This window comes from Centruroides sculpturatus, unplaced genomic scaffold, assembly GCF_000671375.1.
Source record: "Centruroides sculpturatus isolate CEXI.00-Female unplaced genomic scaffold, Cexi_2.0 scaffold1940, whole genome shotgun sequence".
Lineage (NCBI taxonomy): Eukaryota > Metazoa > Arthropoda > Arachnida > Scorpiones > Buthidae > Centruroides > Centruroides sculpturatus.
In genome coordinates this window covers 41182-62529 of record NW_019386476.1, presented here as the reverse complement: position 1 = coordinate 62529, position 21348 = coordinate 41182, and the positions used below count along the sequence as shown (strand labels likewise).

Sequence of the window (21348 nt, the reverse complement as noted above, 5' to 3'; positions counted from 1 at the left end):
TAATCTGTCTGTGCCAAGAGCTTGCAACCAGAAGTGATGTGTTGTATAGTTTCTGGCATGATGTGACATTTTCTGCATGTGTCATTTGTGAGTGTTGTATCTTTGAGTATGTGTTTTTTGTAGTTTTTAGTATTTATGACCTGATCCTGTATGGCAATCATGAATCCTCCCGTCTCCCCAAAGAGGCATCCCCGATCTAACCAGCTGTTTGACGCAGTTTTGTCAATAAAATCCTGGGCCAGGTCATAAGGATGCCTGCCATGGAGTGCCTTTCGAGCCCATGATTGCTTAATAGTGTCTATACTTTTTATATGTTGTGTCAAGTCTGCATGATGTGAGTGTAAGTTTAATGGTGTGTTATTTGAGTCTGCTAGAGTTACTGCTTTATGTAACTGTGATGTTTCTCATTTCTTGTAGAAAAACTCTCGCAGTGTCTGTATTTTTTTGTAGTGAAGGTTAACTATGTCAATCAGACCATGTCCGCCATCTTTAAGTGGAAGAGTTAATCTTTCTATCACGGATTTAGGATGATATTGTTTATGCTTAGTAAGCGTTGTTCTTGTTTTCCTTTGGAATTGCTCAAGATCTGTGTGAGTCCAATGTATAACTCCAAAAGAGTATGCGAGTACTGGGATGACATATGCGTTTATTGCTTTAACTGTGTGTTTTGCATTTAACTGTGTTCTGACAATAGCATTTAACCTACTTTGCTATTCTTTAATTAATCTTTGCTTTATTTGTGTATGTTCTGTTAGTTTGGCCTGTTGGAATCCTAAATACTTGTAGAACTCGCCCTCTTCCATGGATTCAATAACGTCTCCATTTCCAAGTGCAAAATCTTCTTTCTTCAGGATTCCTTTTTCTATGTGAAGTTTTTTGCATTTGTCTAAGCCAAACTCCATTTGTATGTCCTTAGTGTATGAATGTGTGATTTGTAGGAGTTGATGAAGTTGTTTTTGTGTGGATGCATAAAGTTTTATGTCGTCCATGTACATGAGATGTGAGAGTGTAAACTGTGTTGTTTTTTCATGTCTGATATTGTAGCCATAATGCGTGTTGTTTAACATGTTGGATAATGGATTCAGGGCTAGGCAGAACCAGAGAGGACTCAAGGAATCTCCTTGAAAAATTCCTCGCCTAATGAATATTTCGTTTGTTTGTATGGAAGTGTTACTAACCCTGAGATGTAGTGTTGTTCTCCAGTGCTGCATAGTGTTTTCGAAGAATGCAATGAGTGATGGATGTATTTTGTACATGTGTAGAATATGTAGCAGCCAACTGTGTGGAACACTGTCGAATGCTTTTCTGTAGTCTATATATGCCATGTGTATGTTTCTGTGTTGTTTGTGTGCTTGCCGTAGAATGACTGAATCTATGAGTAACTGTTCTTTGCATCCCCTGTGATTTCTACGGCAACCTTTTTGTTGTTCTGTAAGAATGTCGTGTTCTTCAACATGTTTGTATATTTTGTTTGTGATACAGGATGTCAATAATTTGTAGAGTGTTGGAAGACATGTAATTGGTCTGTATTGTGTGGGGTCTGTGGTTTTGTTGTTTTTAGGTTTCATGTAGGTGATGCCCTGAGTAAGAAATTTTGGCATGTCTTGTGGATTGATGATGATGTGTGTTAGATGTTTAGCTAGTTCCTGGTGCAGTGATGTAAACTTTTTGTACCAGAAATTGTGAATGTTGTCTACACCAGGTGTCTTCCAGTTGTGTGTTCTGTTAACAGCGTAGCGAATGTCGTGTATGTTTATTTCAGCACAGGGCATAGTTGGTATGTTGTGCAAGTTTCTGTTCTCCTCCTCGATCCAGCCTGCATCAGCATTGTGTGTAACAGCATTGGACCAAAGAGAAGACCAATAAGTTGTGAGTTCTTCTTCTGTTGGTGTGCCACTGTGCTGTGTATCAGTGTTTGTTTTGGTACTGATTTGTCTGTAGAAAAGTTTTTCATTGTTTGTGAATAATTTATTTTGTTGTTTTCGTAGTGTACATGTTTTGTATCGTTTGAGTCTACGTGCTTTGGCTGCGAGTTTTTGTTTTAGTGTATCGATGTATTCTGTAATGTGTGTGTTGTGATGTTCATGTTTTGTGTGTGTTTTGATTTTCTTGAAAATGTTTTTGAGTTGTTTCTTTAATTTGGGTGTTATGTTGTTTTTAGTGTATTGTGTCAGCCTGCCTAATTGCTGTCTAATGTCATTTATTTGTGTTTCTATTCTTCTCTGCCAGGCAGGCTTGTGATAGAATTGTGTTTTGTGTGTGTCTGTCTGTGAGTGTATTTTCAGTCCATGGTGTGTTACTACTGTGACTGCCCCAGCATAAACTAATGTATGAATGTCTGAGAGTGTAGAAATTGAATGAATGTAGTTTGGTAGTAAGTGAGTGTTTACATAATTTAGTGTTTTTCCTACTACCTTTGACGTGTTGATTTTCGGTATTCGTGGTCTTTGTGTGGGATCTGTACCTGTATATTTAGTGAGTGTTTCCTGAAATATAAGTGAGAGTGTATTAACTAATTCTATGTCTACGTTATCAGTGATGGATGGGGAAGTGCCTGCAGTATCATTAGTGGTACTTGTTGTGTGTGTGCTGTAATCAGTGCTTGTTGCTGGATTATCCTGACAGGTTACGTGATCTTCATTAATGTTAAATGTTTCTGTCTGTTGATGTATTTGATCAGCAACCTGTTGTTTGATAAGTTCAAGTGTTGTTTGTGGGATAAGGTTGTTGTGTATAATTGTTCTTTTTTGATCAACAACCCTTTGTTCGGTGACAGTGAGGTGAGGATATTGTTGTGTGAATCTATGGTGTAGTTGTTGTCTGTATGCTGTCATGTTTGTTTCGAGTTTTGTGATTGCGTAGTAAGTACGGATGATAAACTCATTCATTTCTGTTGTCCATTTCATCCGTTGGCGTGGTTTTCCAGCCTTTGTGGTCTGTGGATGCATTGCCACAGAAACACCAAGGCTAGGTTGATTCCTCACATCTGTTGAGGGCATTGCAGTAGCCATGCTTGGGCCGGCGCTGCTTTTGCCACCGGTAACCAAGGGAGACTGGAGCCTATTTTTCGGACGTGAGCCTCTGCCTAACCCACGAACGTGGACCTTGTTAACCCGGGTGATGTCCGAGCCGGTATCATACTTAGATCTGGTTACTACTGTGGCTACACGCCTGTTTTTCTTTTATTAATATTGTTATTATTATTATTAGTCCGTATAGTTTTAGTTTAATTTAAATTCTAGAACTTTCCTTCCTTCCGATGTCTTTGTTCCTTTGTCTCGGATTTCCAAAAACTCGCCTCACCCCTAACCCATCAGGGGGTAGCCTTAGAACAAAAGGCGAAAACGGGGCTGGAAGAGAGGAAAACAAAAGGGTTTTTCGGAATTCTTAGGCCGGACTCGGAGAGCGAGAGACGTGTGGCAGCAGGCTCTGGAACGGAAAGTTGGGGGAGTGCTGCAGAAGGAGGCCGTAAGAAGTGGATCGACAGAAGAATCTGGTTGACGATTATAAGACAAATGCCAAAACTGACCCAAATTGTTCTAAAAGGAAGAACAGCCGAGAACGAAGCCAAGACGAGGAACGGTGGAGAACCAACAGGAAAATTGGGTACCCTCTGTCCTTTAATTCTTCTTATTTCCCCTTTCTATCTTTTCTATCTCTTAGTTAATTTAGTTTTAAGTTAGTTTAAGTTTACGTGCACAACTAATTGTGTCAGGAGGTAGTTACCGAGAAAGAAACTACCGGTCTATTGGTACATCTGATCACTCGGGATTTTGGAAACGTGTGTAGGTAACAGCGGGAATCCGAACTTATTCTGTATATATATTAATGTTAGCGCGAAATTAAACTTGTTTAATTAGTAAAACGTGTCTGTGTTTTCCTGTCCGCACTGTACATTTTCACACTACCATGATAAATATCTCCACAGAATGTGGGTGTGTGGTCACTCTTAGCTTCATTTCTCCCCATAGACCTTACTGGCATGGGTGTCCCTACCAGGAGCTTGTGTTCCAGCCTGCATTGCCTATGGATCAGTAAAATTACTGGGCTCTCCCACCACAACCAGGTGGTGGTCACAGGAGAGTTATTATTATTATTATTTTGATATTATAAACTAGACTTTTAGTTCAAAGTCTTCTAATCCAATTTTATTTTGAGTAGGAAAAAAATGTATAAACTTACTTTCGTCTATTTTTGTACCAGTCCTTGTATCTAAGTGACTTTTTCGTAACTTTAGCTTTTTAGAATCGCACATTGCTGCCGGCTTATCAAAATTTTCAAAATTAAAGATTACAGCAAGACCACAAGGATTCCCAACTGATGGTTGTGTTATAGGAAATGGTTTTTCTAAGAAAGAAAAAAATAATAAAAACAATAATATAATTAGTTTAATTTAGTACAACTTAATGTAAACTGTGTTAATTTATTCTACTTAAGTTGTACTAAATTAGGATTCATATGTAATATTTACTGTATTTATAATTTATTTGAGAAGACAATAAAATATGAACACAATTATCATTATTAAAAGCCAATTTTGTTAATAAAAAAGACAGTTTTATTAACATTATTCAATCTGTTTGCTATTTAGGAGCATAATTTTGTGGATGATAATTGTTGTAGATGCAAGTGAAACATTTCTGTAGTAGGCGCATTGAATAAATACAGCATTCTTACAAAAAGATGATTTACATATGTCCTGGAAAAACAAACTTGGTTAATGTTTAAAAACACTTCTCTATCATCAACTAATTTGGAGAAGAATCACATATAAGCACTCCACTATAGTCAAATTTGATATGTTAAGGTTTTCTCCTTAAGCACTCCTTATTAACCATCTTTGCAACTTTCAAAATTAACAAAGAAACTTGGCTGCAATGAGACTTTGATTTTGAAGGATGCTTTCACAATATATAAAAGCATATTTTAAACATAAGTTTGCAATATTGTGGCACAGTGATTCTTCTGCAGAACAAATTTCTATGCTATTAATGTTAGCACAAGATATTGAAGCAATATTTTCATTCTTTAGCAAATAAAGACACAATTATACACACATTTAGGTTAAACAATGACTTTGTTGCCAGAAGTAATACAGAGTAAGTAATATTTACTGTACTGTATATGAATATAAGAAAATGTTTTGTTTTATATATTATACTATATGAATATTCCAATCATTTTCATTTCTAAAGTAGAATGTGTTGTGCAGATTAATGTATTTGTATGTCTTCTTGCCAAAGCAAAGAAGCATACTTATCTTGCATGCACTGAAGCCACATACCCAATAACCAGACCATCTATAGATATGCAAATAATGTGTGTTTGGAATGTTGTTGATAGAAATAGAAGATAGGAAATCTGTAAGAAAGCATTCTCATTTTCCACTTACATAAAAATTATTTTGTAGTCTTCATTCTAAAAAGTGATTATAATTGATAAAAATCCTCACTCAAACACCAATACCAGTTCATATGTTTATATTACCGGAAGTAAACCTTGTAATATTGAATGGGTATTAGTATTTACATGAATTTTTATTATTAATTCTCTTGTAAATATAATTATGAATTTTTGCACTTCTAAAAATATTTTTACACATAAAAAGATTATCTACTGTTAGTTTTATAAATTAAAAAATTATTCAAATACCTAAATATTAGTAATTTATTACCAAAATAGTATCTGAATCCTTCTTCAAATATCTCAATATCTTTGTATTTAATGATGGATAAAGCATTTTGCAAATCTGTAATTTTCTTTTCGGTTATGTCTCTGAGATAGACGCCAAAAAATTCTTCGGCAGCAATGCCATCCCATTCGGGACTGTGTGGAATTTCAGTCTTGTCCAATAAAGTTTTCAGAACTGCCACTTCCGAATCTTTAAGAGCTTCACATAAATTAAATATCAGCAACCTAATTTTTTAAAAAATTTGTTATGAATTTCAAAAGTACTCTCTCCTATTTATTTTTACAAAAATAATTAATTATAAAAATTTTTACAAAGCATGACTTAAAATAAACCTCCAATTCCTAAACAAGAGAAAAATAGGATGATAAGTACACTATACAAACCTTAATTCACCAACAAAAAAATGTTAATATACTTAATTTTCAGACATTTTTGATCTATTACTAAGATCATCTTCGAGTCTGTTTAATGTTCCAAAAGTGGAATGCAAGAAAGAAAAATGATGTATTACAAAAAGGATAGAAAACATTTGAAACAAAAATGTATAAAAATATTATATAAACCTTACAAACCACATACAATTTAAATAACTATTTGAGTGTATGCTATTTCTTTTGATAATTAACTGTTATCAATTATATGTAATATTTTTGGATTTTAAGGAAAAGTCATTTTTTTCTATGAGTCCAACTGAACTCCCGATTTCACAGACATGTTTCAGATCATGCTGAGTATAAATGAAAAGGCTTTCATAGGTCTTATAAAGTTATATTTTGGCTGAAATTTCAAGGTAGGTCTTTTTTAAACCAAAATATGGTATAATTTTTTTTTTGTAATATTTTGGAAATTTTGTAGCCTTTTCCATCACATTTTAAATTGTCAATTTTTTTTTTTAAATTTTATCCACCGTTGCCTTGTCACAATACTAGGGGTTGGCTTGACCCCTAGGGTCAGCTTAAAACAATAACATTTTGGCACATGTTTTTGAAAGGGAGACCTATAAGGAAACCTTTACATTAACTTTTGATAAATGCTAATAATTTTTTAAAAATTTTGTATATCTTCAATTGTATATGCCCATCAGTGGCTGAGTGAATAAAAACCCTGAACACCGATTGTTGATAGTGGGTTTGTGCCTGGCCACATGGAGTTTCAGGTTTTCTGTGTTGGTAACATCTAAATAGGGACAAGTTTTCCATAAAAGACCTCCTGGTTGCATTCCCACCTTGGCAGATCTTCCATATGTTGTGCTGACATAACCGAATAAAACCAAACCAATCAATTGTATACTTTCAGACAGATAACCCAACTATGTGAGAAGGATAACTATACAACATTTTAAAAAAGTAAATGTTAAATTTCAGTTCGGAAGTCTGTCAGCTGCAATTATGCAGTTGGAAACTGTGGGGATTCAATTGTGTAATGCCCTCAAGATTATATCTGATACCCGGGCACAGCTATGTCAAACCAATGATCTAGTAGCACAGATCATTTCTAGGAAGCTTGAAAGAGCTCTTTCAATGAACAAGGAGTTTAAAACAATGAAGAAAATTGAAGCCATTTTGAATGGAGAAAGAGCTATTTGGAAGATAACAAACTCGAGCTCTTAAGCAATGACATCAGTCTCTTCAAGTATGCACCTGTGAAGACTTGATGTGAAAAGATTGTTCAGCAGATACAAAGTTCTACTGGCAGACAACTGTTGATCTTTCAAACTTGAATATTTACATAGGCATGTGGTAATACAGTGCAATCCTGAAGTTGAACAATGTTATGTATGAAAGTTCATAATTAAAACACTGTATGAGATTAAAGGGAATCTGAATTAACCTCAGTTAATGCTTATCTTCTGAAATTTTTAGGTCTTTTTAGGTCATATTTTCAGGTTTTTAGGCTTTAATACCTGCTTATTTTGCTGTTTTTTGTAATCTAAAGCTTTGATTAAACTAATAGGTTGGTGGTTTGGGAGTATTTCATTATAAATTTTCTTAAAAATCTGAGCCTTAGTAATATGTTATGTCTACTGAGTATGGATAATGAAGAACAATAACCTATTAGAATAAAAAGAGGAAAAAATGTTCTAAACATAATTACGAACGTATGTATAAAATTATATACCATAGTATGAGGCACCTATAATTTAAAATATTACCCTTTAAAGTACAAGAGAAATTAGTTTACATCCAAATAATAATGATAACTAACAGCTAAAATTATCAGTAATGTGTTATGATGTAAATGCTGATTTAATGTGTTATGATGTAAATGCTGATTTAATGTGTTATGATGTAAACGCTGATTGTAAGTTATCATAAAAGGATTGCCAGATGTACGGTACAATATGTTCTTTTCTTCTTTGAAGTTAATACACCCTTTTTTCATCTCAGATTTAAAAATTTCAAGAGCTTCAAGAGTCTTAACCCATATAGGCTTACCCTCCAATTAGACCAGCCAAGCATACAGCGTATTATTTTTTAGATCTCAATATTCATTTTAACAACAGCCACTACACTAACCTCTATTACAAACCAAGTCACACACAATTATTTTTCTCAGCATATTCAGGCAACCCATTTATTTATAAAATAGCAGTATTCAGAACTCTTACAAGTAGTCTTACTCATTGTACAGTACCTATTTCATTAACACATTAAAAGAACAAACACAGAGTGCATTGCAACAACTCACAGTTACAGAAAAAAGGCCCATTCTTAGTCTAGCCATGTCTAAATCAATAGAACATTGAAAGTACAACTATAATAACAAGATGCCAAAGACAACCAAAGGCTCACCCATAACCCCAAGTGCATCATACTTGATTATGACTAAGATATGAACATCTTGTAGAAAGAAAAAGCTGTGAACAGAGAGGCCAAGTTAGCATACAAATGTAATCCCTCCATATATCTCAAACTGGGTTATTGTAAATATACCACTCACCAAACCATCACCAGTTCATGACACAAAAAAAGAAAAATTCTTACAAACATTTTCGTCTATGTGAAAATAGACATCTTCAGGTTTCAGTGATATTAAACAGGGAGTTGCTATTAACTTCAAGGAAAACTTGCTTACAAAAACTGATCCAAGTGATAATCTTATTTCGTCCACTAGTATGTATTTTCTATAAACAGGACTTATTGAACTGGCTTTAAGGATAATGCAACTCAGTTTCACAGATTATAAAATTTTTAATCTGTGAAACTGAGTTGTATTATCCTTAAAGCCAGTTCAATAAGTCCTGTTAATAGAAAATACATACTAGTGGACAAAATAAGATTATAATAAATTAAGGACATTAAGGCATATTAATTTGACCCAAGTGATTTTTGACATACTTATTTGAAATAAATGTTTTACTGTTTAAAAAATTTTGTAAAGACCAGAACAAGTAATAATCTGAGGGTGCCAGATCTGGTGAATATGGTGGGTTTAGTAGCACATCCCATCCAAGCTGTAACAGCTTCTGATGAGTTATCAAACTCATATGAGATCTGGCATTATCATGGTGAAACACTACATCTTTTCTGTTGATCAAGTCTAACCTTTTCTATTTGATGGTATCACTCAATTTGTCTATTTGATGGCAGTACACTTTCAAATCAATTGTGGAATTGTCTGGTAGAAGCTAAAAAAAAAAAAAAAAATTGATCCACTTGTGAAGACAGTGTTTCTGGGCCTGGAAGGCATTCTGGAAGATCTTCTCAGGAATGTCCTTTAGAGCTGATGTAACATAAGCCTTGATGTTTTCAAATCATGTCCCAATTTTCCCTTCCATGGCCCCTTTTAAGCGAGGAAACAAAAAAAAAGTTGGTGGGAGCCAGGTCAGGACTGTAAGGTGGCTGTGGAACCAATGGGGTTTGGGTCCTGGCCAGGAAATCGTTGACAGTGAAGATGCTGTGGCTTGGCGCTTTGTCATGATGAAGTTTCCATGTGTCCTTGATGTCACTTTGGCAGCGCGTGACCAGGATTTCAGTCTTTCGAACACTTCCAAGTAGAAAGCTGCATTTATAGGTGTCCTGGCAGGTACAAATTCGTGGTGGTTAATGCCTCTGACGTCAAAGAAGGCAATTCGGGAGGTTGATGGATGTCCACTGTGGGGTTCGTTGGTGACCTCTTCTCGGCCATCCTCGAACGACTTGTAATTTGGAGAAGCAATCACGCCCAAAGGTCTGCTGAATTAATTAATGTAAATGTTTCAGTGGCGGATTTCTCAAGTTTAACGCAAAATTTGATAGCGTAACGTTGCTAAACAAAATGATCCATCGCTCCGTGTTACATTAACTCAAAACGGGGTTCACGGGAACGAACGTCCTCACACACCAGCAGCTTGGAGGCAAACGAGACTGGGCAATTTTTGAAGCTAACACCCCACAACACCTAGCACAGCAGGTTAGAACTAGCTACGGCATATCGTCGTGTTGTGAGAAAATTAGTCGCATTACTTATGGAACGCACCTTGTATTGTACTGTACATTGTATGCACTGAAACAAGCATTAACAACACCAGCTTCATACTAATTAACGTTTACTGTCCTTATAATAACAACATCCACAACTTCCTTGATCAGCTCCAAGATACCATCAACAGCCTACGAAATAATAACCTCCTCCTTGTTGGAGATTAACTCTCACTCACCCGCTTGGGGGGGGAGAGTACAGTAATACCTCGACTTACGCGAACTCGGAGTTACGTGATTTTCAAATCTCGTCGATTCGTCTTTTGTTTGAGTGCCATGCAACTCTTGATTACTCACTCCCCCCCGCACTATTGTTTGGCTTACATGTTCAGACGTGTCGCGAGGAATCGACACATAGCTACAATTTATTTTGTGTTATTTATTTCTGTGTTTGTTATATCTACTGGAGACTTGAAAGACTATGTGGTGATTTCTTGTAACCATGAACTTTTGATTCAAAAGACGAGATAAGATTAACGAGAACATTTATTAGCTTACATACATCCGACTTGGATTTTACACAAATTGCAAAATTATACCCTGACTTATGCGGTTATCGCACGGTCCCACCTATCGCATAAGTTCGGGGTATTACTGTACTTGGACAACAGAGGCACTGCCCTGGATGAGTTTCTAGCCACCAACGATCTAATTCTTCTGAACAATCCACTCTCACCACCAACATTCTCCAGCTTGAGGGGCCAAAGCTGGATAGACATCACCACAGTTTCACTGCATTGTCATCATCTTGTCACTAGCTGGAACGTCCTCCAAGATAATACGCTAAGCAAACATGCTTATCTGCACTATAAACTGAACAGTGTCATCAACAGTGATGACATCAAGCCTTCACATCGCTACAACTTATCACGTGCCAACTGGGATGGCCTCACCGACTTTTTACAGGCCAAATTACCAATCTATAACCCCAAGGACATTGACGACGAATGCAGCTTCATTGATAATTCAATAGAAAACATCAACACCGCTTGCAATCTTTTTATCCCCCGTACGTCACTACATCATAGGCGTGTTCCCTGGTGGGATGCAAGACTAACTGGAATGCGCAAAGACCTCAGACATTTATGGAAGACATACCAGAGATGCAGGAATGAGCCTGAGCATAGTCAACTGAAAGAACAGTATCTCCAGTGTCAAACAGCTTACAAGAGGGAAAATTAAAAATGCCAAAATTACCTCCTGGTGAAACTACTGCACTAAGGCTTCTAGCAATCCATGGAGATACATAACAAAACTGTGCACTGGAAAACTCAAACGACACCAGTTCCTTGAAACCACTGACAACGAGAACATCTTTGAGGCCATCAAACACCAAATGAACATATTTTGCCTTGAACACAATCCTGCTGAGGATAACTCCTATCACTAAGATATTAGGAATAAAGACTACAATAGCATGACAGGCCCAAACATCCCCTCGTTCGAGTATCATGAGGTAAACAACATCTTTAATGGACTTCCCACCAACAAAGCACCAGGTATTGACAGCATTCCAGCAAAACTTGCCAAAAATATTTGGGAGCTGTTCCCCAATCAACTGCTGCACATCTATAACATCTGCTTGCAGCACGGCATCTTCCCTGTGGCCTGGAAAATTGCAAGACTAGTTCCCATTCCTAAGCCTGGAACATTCACTTGTAGGCCAATATCACTTCTCCCCATCTTGGGGAAAGTCCTAGAAAAATTAATTACCAACAGGCTGGCCTGGCATGTAGAAACCACACATCAACTTCAAGAAACACAATTTGGTTTCAGACACCAGAGATCTTCAAATGACGCAATTAACAATGTTACCACCAACATTCACCACTTCCTCAACCAATGGAAATATGTACTAGGCATAAGCCTAGACATCGAAAAAGCCTTCGACAGTGTTTGGTGGCCATTAATACTCAAGAGGCTCAATGACACCGCCTGCCCCACGAACCTCTTCAACTTCATCTGCCATTACCTAAAAGACAGAAAAGCAGTACTTCAAATCGGCAATCTATCCTACCACAAAAATGTCACTAGGGGTTGTCTACAGGGCTCTTTGTGTGGCCCCCTTTTGTGGAACATCACTTTTGATGACTTCCTCAATTCCTCTTTCAAGACTTTACAACAGCCTATGCAGATGATGTCATGATCTTGATCGGGGGCTCATATAGAGCTGATCTTGAAAAGAAATCAAATGATATTCTTCAAAATATTCACCACTGTGGTACCCTTCATAAACCTCACTTCAACCCTCACAAGACCAAAGGATATTTTTTTTCAATAGTCCCAGAAAGCCTAATTTATACAAATGGGTCCCCACTATTAAAATGAATGGACACTCCATTAAAATAAAGAAAAATCTGGGAGTAGTTCTTGATTATCATCTTACATGGGAACCACACATAAAATACATATGCGACCGGGTCGGCCTCATCTTTCACTCCTTCGCCAGAGTGGCCAAGAATAACTGGAGCCTCAATGCTGAAGCAATGAGCGTAATCTATGATGCCATCTTCATCCCCAATATTACATATGGGAGTGGTTCTTGGGGTGACGCCGCAGTAAAATCACACCCTCATCAGAAACTGATCTCTGCTCAGAGAACAGCACTCAAGTATATTGCCAAAGCTTATCACACTGCTCCCAATTCTAGCCATCAAGTCATCTGCAGAAAACCACCAATTGATCACATTATTAGACTACACAGGGATGTTTGGAGAATCAAATGGGGTAACAACATCATAACCAGTACCAGTATCATCCAGGCGGACGTGCTTGAACGCCCCATATGCCTCAGCAATTCTTCATACCCAACTGAATTGCCTCACTTCACTGACAATCACCACTCCTGGCCTTCCATAGAAATATACAAGATGGATCCAAAATCAACAACCAGGTGGGCTGCAGCTTCGTCACATTCCAGAATGGGACAGAAATCTACAATCAATGGATTCTAATGTTATTGTTAATTGTCTACTTGGACTTTACTTATTAATAAGACTTAATACTGGTGTTTAAAGATTGACACAGCAATGAGAGTTAGTTCANAAATATTGTAGCGCCACATCACTAGCGGACATTTGAAATTTGCCGACTAGGACGGTCGGTTAACCGAGGGGTCGGTTGATCGGGGGGCGGATAATCGAGGTTCTAATTTATAAATAAAACTTTTAAAAATTCTATTTCTTGTGCAGGAAAATATGTTAATATAATATATTAACATTATGAGTGTTATGATTACTATAAAAGACAATTCTAACTAAAATATCAGATTATTTTGAACAATGTCTTGGCTAATTATTAATTAAGAACAAATTATGTTGTTAAATATAATTATTAAATATTAGTACCAAGATGGACACCTGTATCTATTTTCAAACCATTCTATAATAAAAGACTGATCCAAAGTAGGACTCAAACTCTCAATTCCCCCCTTTTTTAAACTTTTTCTGCCCTGTGGGCACTAAGAAGACCTCTTTTGGCAAGCTAATTATGGGCTTGGCCAAGCCCACAATGGGGCGGCTGGGTGGTGAGGGACAGGGCCTGACATATCTGGATGGACCACCCACTCTCAATTTCTGTTCAAATTGGTTCAGATAGACATAATGTTGAGACATTTCACCTATCTGAAGCAATTAATTTGAAAATTGTAACAATGCAGGCCACTCATTATACCATCACCATGTCTACAGCTAGCTTCACCCCAGTATTATATATATACCATGTACTGCACATAGACATCCAGTGTGGTCATAAAGTAACTTACCAACTAACAGTGATCTCAGGAGCACAGAGAGCAAGGAATCTGCAGAAATGGATTCCTCACTTTCTGCACTCCTGAGATTGCTGTTACCGTGTTTCCCCGAAAATAAGACAGTGTCTTATATTAATTTTTGCTCTGAAAAATGCGCTGGGTCTTATTTTCAGGGAATGTCTTATTTTTTTCCAGGAAGAAGAATTCACATTTATTGAACAAAAAAATTCCCAAGTCGAACTTAGACGAGAGTGACGTATATCCGGGGTTTCGAACTGTCGCCTTTTTATAGCGTCAACATCGGACTCGATGACCAATTAGTGCTTACTGAACCGTAGCACTATGCAAATGTCATGTGGCGTGATTCCCGGCCGACCAATTAGCCATCACCAGCCGTAACGTTATGCAAATCTGTGATTCCCAAGCCATAGTCTTATGCAAATCATGCCGTGTGGCGTAATTGTCTGCTGACCAATCAGTGGCTGTACTTTCAAAAAGCCAACGGCCACTTTCAACCATCTGTCGATGATCGTTACTACTGAAGAAAAACTTCACTAGGTCTTACTTTCAGGGGGAGGTCTTATATTTCGCAATTCAGCAAAATCTGTGCTAGGTCTTATTTTCTGCGGATGTCTTATTTTCAGGGAAACACGGTAGTTGATCAAGTTATTTTATGACCACCCTGTATTTTAGGAATACATAATTTTAGTTTTGATATTTACTTACAATGGAATGACTGACATGAGAAACATCAGGTATAGTTTTGGAGAGACAATATCAGGCGAATCACTCACTATGTCGTTTTTGTCGTCTCCTTGAGATAAATTTTCTAGAAATAAAAAATCATTGTGAATAAAATGTACATAAATGAACTTTATTTCAAATGGATCTATTTAGAATTTTAGATTACTACTAAATTCATTCTTAATTTGAATGTCTCTTTTCATTCTTCGCAGGATATTTCCTTTAGGTGGGAAATATTAATATAAAACTAAAATAGTTCTCTCACAAATAATGTAAGCCAGAGAAATTGCTCCAGGAAAATTTCCCTAGTTGAGGAAAATGAGTCTTGACATCCAGCAGCACTAATGTTAATGAAATGATTTTTACAAAAAACAACAATAAATCTTGTTGTTCACATCAGATGAAGAACAATTATGATTTGAAGTGTGTCAACAAAAATATGTACATCTTGGGACTTTTATTCTTTCCAAATTTTATTAAGTCTTATTAGTTACATTCTTACAATAATTATAATTTTTTTGTATGTGTTATTTCAACATATAAAATGAAACTGGTATTTATTATAACTTTTGCATGGATTTGTTAATATAAAAATTGATCAAGTGACATATAGGTTAGCAAAATATCATGGAAGTAGATTATTATTTAAATGACTATATTTTAGCAGTAGACAAATAGATTAGTTGACATCTGGGGAGATAAATAATAGAGAAGTGAAATTGTTTCCTTGTTTGACTTCTGAATACAGGTATACCTCGCCTTACGTCGGTAATTGGTTCCAGGAGAATGACGTAAGTCGAANTAAAAATTCTGTTTTCTAGTCTTTAATTCAGCAAAATTATCAATTATTTTATTATAATTAATATTATCCAAAGTATTTTGTTCGATGTATAAAAAGCTAAAGAATTTAATTCTGATTCACTCAGTGAGTTTCGTTATTTTTTACACATTTTAATACTGAGAATGACCTTTCACCAGATGCATTTGATATAAACAAAGTTAAATATATTCGCAATAATATTTATATACTTGGAAGTGTTGATACTAGTTTTGTGCTCTATAAATTGCAGCATATCAGATGGCAACGTTAATTTTAGGCTTTTGCAAATTAATTTAAATTGCAACAATTCCTCGTCCAATTCTTCTGTATCAATATCTCCACTGTGCCACTATTTTAGCAATGCAGGGGCCATATTCTGGTCACTGTCTCTGGGGTCGTATTCTGGTCACCGTCTCTGGTCTCTCATCTCTCACAAGCCGGTCGCTGATTGGTTAATCCAAATGATTAGCCAATCAGCGACTAGCTTGTGAGAGACGAGAGACCAGAGACAGTGACCAGAATACGGCCCCAGTATTAATTGATATGTCCTCATCGTCACCGTCAGCTATGTTTGTATGAGGAATTTTAAAAATTTCATCAATATCTTTCAAAATAGACAATTTAACCGGGCCCTTCTAAAAACCGGGCCCTAGACATTTGTCTCATTTGTCTATGCGATGATCCGGCCCTGCCAAGTAGACAATTAACAATAACATTAGAATTTAAAAGGACAGTAAGGCTTTTGCAATCAACGGATTCATTTACATGGCAGCTGCTCTGTCTTCCAAGCTGAGCTGCTCGCCATTAAATTGGCCATGGACTGGTGCTCCACAACCTTCCATAAAACAAACATTGCACTCTACTCCGATAGCAGTTCTGCCATTTCTCTACTCAACAGCAGGAACCTACACCCAATTGTGAATAACATCCACGAAACTATTAAGAATTCTGATAACTCCATCAACATTAACTGGGTTCACGCTCACCAGGGCAATATTGGCAATGAATGCGCTGACATGCTCACCAAATCTGCAGCAATCGACCAGTCATCCAATTGAATACAGCAAACTTAATCTGAAAACCATTAAACAGCTCCTCTGGACCGATCTATTAATCATTTGGCAAAACCAATGGAACACTAATCAAAACATCACTTACCAGTTTTTTCCGGATATCCCTGCCATCTACAGCTATAACTGGTTTGTCCCCAACTTTCAATTGACACAATTCCTTACTAACCACGGCCGTTTCCATTCCTATCTCAGACAATTTGTTAATCCGGACTGCAGAGGCCACTGCACAACTTGCAATACCCAAGACGGAAGTCTCCACTATCTACTTCACTGCCCAATGCTGGAATTTGACATAACACAGCTCAAACTCTCAGTCAACCAAAGGTGCGGCCACTGGCCACAAAATGATCAGGAATTTTTAAAGAACCTTGTGAATGACAAGGAAACTTATAATCAGCTTATCACCTTAATCAAACAATATAACAACAGGACTAATGTTCCGACCAGGCCTCAACAGTCAGCTAACTGACTGGTATCCTCCAACATGTAAATATTGTAATTTTCTCAATATGTATATTTTAAATCATTATTTGTCTTCATCTTAATGGTGTATTATAAAAATTAACTGTATCTCGGCATTTTGATGTATTTTTACTTATTACTGTATGTATGCGATATCCTCATTTTATATACTAAACGCAGGTACATAAACTTGTATTTTGTTTTAACAATTTTATACTGTACTCATATTCACTTTTGTTTTGTACGCAACTTACATTATATTCTCTGTACTCATCCTCCAACTATGCCTAGTGGTGCTGGAAATGTGCATTTTGTACTTTAATAAAATAACTGAACTGAACTGTAAAATTTAACCATAAAATGGATTATCTTGCCAACAAAGTAGCCACGAAGAAAATTGGAATGCCAGCTATCATTCGAAAAGACGTTACATCGTGTGTGCACTAACTTGCACTTTCACAACTTCTAAATTTTCATTCATTAAACCAAATAATGGACCTCAAAACGAAATTGTGAGTCATGGAAGATGCCATATTGCTTTCCACCGTAAACTACTACTACCAGCTGCCATTTTTGCCATCCGATGGCACGCACTCCGGCTGGAATATAGGAATGCGTTCCACAGGAATTTTTAAATGGCTGACACTCGTGTGGAGTTACGCGGAGGAGGAATAAAAGAATGCCTTTACTGTACTATTTAATAATAAATTATATGAAAGTGAACAATCAATGTGAAAAGGTGAATGAGTGAAAAATCTAACTAATGAATTTCATTGTTTGATGCTATATAAATAATTTGACTTACCTTCCTGAATTAATGAAACATGAGCCATTTTTCAAATTCACTTTCATCTGATGACAACATGTGTTTAAATATCTCAATAGCTTATACTTTTTTGTATAAAATAATAATTCCTTCAATAAGCTATACATTTTGGCAGGTTTTAGTTTCAACAATAAAAACAATTCTTCAGCAGTCTGTGGGCATGGTGTCAGTTTAGGTAATATATCAATTAACAAAAAGTAAAATTTCTTAATGTCTCCAGAAATTAAAAAAGAAGAAACCTTCATAAAATTCAATTCTTCGTCACAATAAGAACTTGCATCAATCTGAAGATCCATCCTGAAAAATAAAATAAAATTTAAAAAGTTATATGCAAATTAATTTTTATAAAATTGAAGAAGCCATAAAATGTAATAAGCACATACATTCAATATATAAAAATTATTCAAATTTAATTTTTCAAAATCATGTATCATAATTCGACACGGCAACACACAAAGATGAAATCACTAGCAGAAACATTTTTAAGTAAATTCAGTATATGTCATTTATATTTGTATGACTCAATTAAAATGTAATACTATCAATAAATATTTACTACTACTAAAATCATGTATAAATTAGAAAAGGAAACATACAAGCCACAAAAGTTTACAGATATTCAAATTATCCACTGTGGATAACTTAGGTTAGTTATATTGGTCCAGTGTCATGGTTATAGTTAACTTTCCATGTGCTCTGTACAAGATTTTATTTTGGCTTCCCCTTTTTCAGAAAAAATAAAAAACAAATACAATGTAAAATATGACACTGATAATTTTTTTGATACCTGATTTCTGAGGCCCATTAGTCCTGGGCTCTGTGCCTCTACAATATCAAACCTGCCTAGTTATGCCACTGTATTGGTCACCTGAGAATAGGAAAGGACCTGTTCAAGAAATTAAAGGAGTAGAGAAAAAGAGTGATTTAAAGCTTCCATGTAGCCAATGAATGTAGTTGTTATTTAAGTGCCAATTGCATCAGTTTTAAGTCAATTACATAGCCAATCATGAATTTCTCCATCTTATGTAAGTTATCAAGCAAGCAAACCAACTAAAATGCAATGTGGACATAATGCTAACTAAGCAAAAATGGCCTTAATTTGTTTCATTTATTTTGTGTATATAAAAATATACTAATCCCTGTGGCACATTCATGTCACATGTCTTCTAATATACTGAATAAACCAATAGAAATTGCAGCATTTCTTACTGACCAATGACGACAAGAAAAAAAAAACCAACAAAATAATCAAAGCATTTCACGCCTTTGTGTACAAATCTAATCTCTGTCTACTAAAATTAATAGTAGTAACTCAACTTGATTGAAGACAAGATCTGTAATTTATTTTGCAATATTTTCTTACAAATTTTAACTAGAAATAAATAGTAAAATAAATATTTATATCTTTAATTGGAAGACACTAAGCAAGATTATTATAAAAGGTTAAAACTAAAACAGTTGACAATTACTCAACAAACTACACCACAAAACACCGGGATGTGTTACATAATGTACTCTTAGAACCTATAACCGGTGTGACAAAAAAAAACAAAAGAAACAGTTCACCACAAACGTTTTCGAACTGCTGCGAGTTGTTCTTCAGGTGTAAAAAGGAATTTCTCATGGATCAGAGCGAACAGTTAAGGAAATTCGAGAAACATTCAAAGATGTTATATGAGACGCATGCATATTCGTATGGTTGACATATCATGACACTTAAAGTTTGGAGTCCATCGACGCCAACTGCATCAATTTTAAAGATGAGATGGTTCTGTCGCTGGCCTGGCAGGCATTGATGGACTCCAAGCTTTAAGTGTCATAATATGTCAACCATACGAATACACATGCATCTCATATAACACCTTTGAATGTTTCTCGAATTTCTTTAACCATTCGCTCTGATCCATGAGAAATTCTATTTTACACCTGAAGAACAACTCACAGCAGTTCAAAAACATTTGTAGTGAACTTTTTCTTTTGTTTTTTTTTTTAAAATGTCACACCAGTTATAGGTTCTAAGAGTACATTAATTACTCAACAATTAATCATACAATTAAGTGATTACTCAATCCCAATTAATCATCCATGAGATAACAACATAAGGCTGGTTCTAGATAAATACTGTTTCCCTACAGTTGTTTTGGAACATACATTCAATATCTTCATCAACAAGTATCTACCAGTCATTCATCATCAATTGGCTAACTTTACAATCATCCCACCCTACTCTTATACTATCTTTTAAAGAAAATAGCATTTAAATATAGAATGGTTTTCCATAAAAGCTTAGAAAACACAATTAAATTGCTTATAATAACAAAGCAGTGTTAAACAGTCAAGTAAACAAAAAATTATATAATAAAAATTACAAACTTTTCATAAATGAGCATATAAATTTATTCACCTCTTTTATTCATTATATTTTAATTTTTGAATTAATAAAGATTTCATTCTGAAGACAGATTATTCTAAAAGTGAATAAATCAATATACTTTATGAAAACCCACTAATTTGATTGTGTTTATTGAACAGTATGTTTGTTAAAAAAAAAACTGGTCCCTATTTAGTTATTACTAATGTGAAGAGAACCTGGAAACTCCTCATGGTCAGCTGGGTGATGAGGCACAAACCCACACTCAACTACCAGTGTTCAGTGGTTTTATCCTCTTGGCCACTGATGGAAGTAGTGTCAATGTTGTTAAGTTATTGTCAATAACTTAACAACATAATAACCATTTCTCTAACAACTTTATTTTTAGTCACCAAATATTTATAGGCAGTAATTTTTTAGAAAAAGGGCATTGCTTTGAAAAAACATGATTTTGAAGTCATTCTTATAAAATCACTATATATACAGTACTTCAATGTTACATTTTTAATTCAAAGTAAAGAAGATATGTTGTGTTCTTAATCATCGTCTATGATCATCACGTGATGACATCCGTTACTAAAATAAATATACAGTACTGTATATGGTCAATACAGTAAAACTATAGTTTCTTATCAATACAGATTTTCTTCTTATTTTTGTTTTAACAGATACACATTCGGTAGAAATTTCCAAAACACATAGAATTATTTAATGCCGACCTATATAAAAAACGATATGAACAAAAACCGATGGGGCTACTTACCGACTCTGCATATTTTGGGTCGCCATTGCTTAAACACGTTTTCGTCGTGGAGCAGCACGGCGGAGACGTACAAAATGTGTCACGTGTTGTATCTTCGACGTCAATCGGTCACGTAACATCTCTGACGTATTTCCGGAGAACTTTTCGGACTGCGAAGAGTCCGAGGACCACAGTTTGATAAACGTTAAATTTGTTACGAAAACGTAACTTATCAACCTGTGGACCGCGGGCTGTTCAGAGTCACAAGAGATAATCACGTTTTAGTAATAAGACATCGTTCTTGTATTACAGCATACGTCCGGAAACGCCAGATGTAGTCACGTGACCGAGTGACAAAGGTAGGTCACGTGACACGTTTCCTACGCCTCCGTCGTGCTGCTCCACGA

General features: G+C 35.7%; 1 protein-coding gene across 3 annotated transcripts in view; it reads right to left on the bottom strand.

Annotated features, from left to right (window-relative positions):
- The window catches only part of LOC111615099 (caspase-8-like), a 43206-nt gene that overhangs the window by 15390 nt on the left and 6468 nt on the right, over positions 1–21348 (bottom strand). For 2 of the 3 annotated variants that reach the window (XM_023356493.1, XM_023356495.1), the window contains exons 2-4: positions 17808–18125; positions 5675–5916; positions 4183–4347 (exon numbers count right to left, since the gene is read on the bottom strand). In XM_023356493.1, the coding sequence (XP_023212261.1) occupies positions 4183–4347; positions 5675–5916; positions 17808–18125 (725 nt within the window). Of the gene's footprint in view, positions 1–4182; positions 4348–5674; positions 5917–17807; positions 18126–20962; positions 21302–21348 lie in introns of those variants that run through there. The other variant, XM_023356492.1, reaches the window with a different exon arrangement.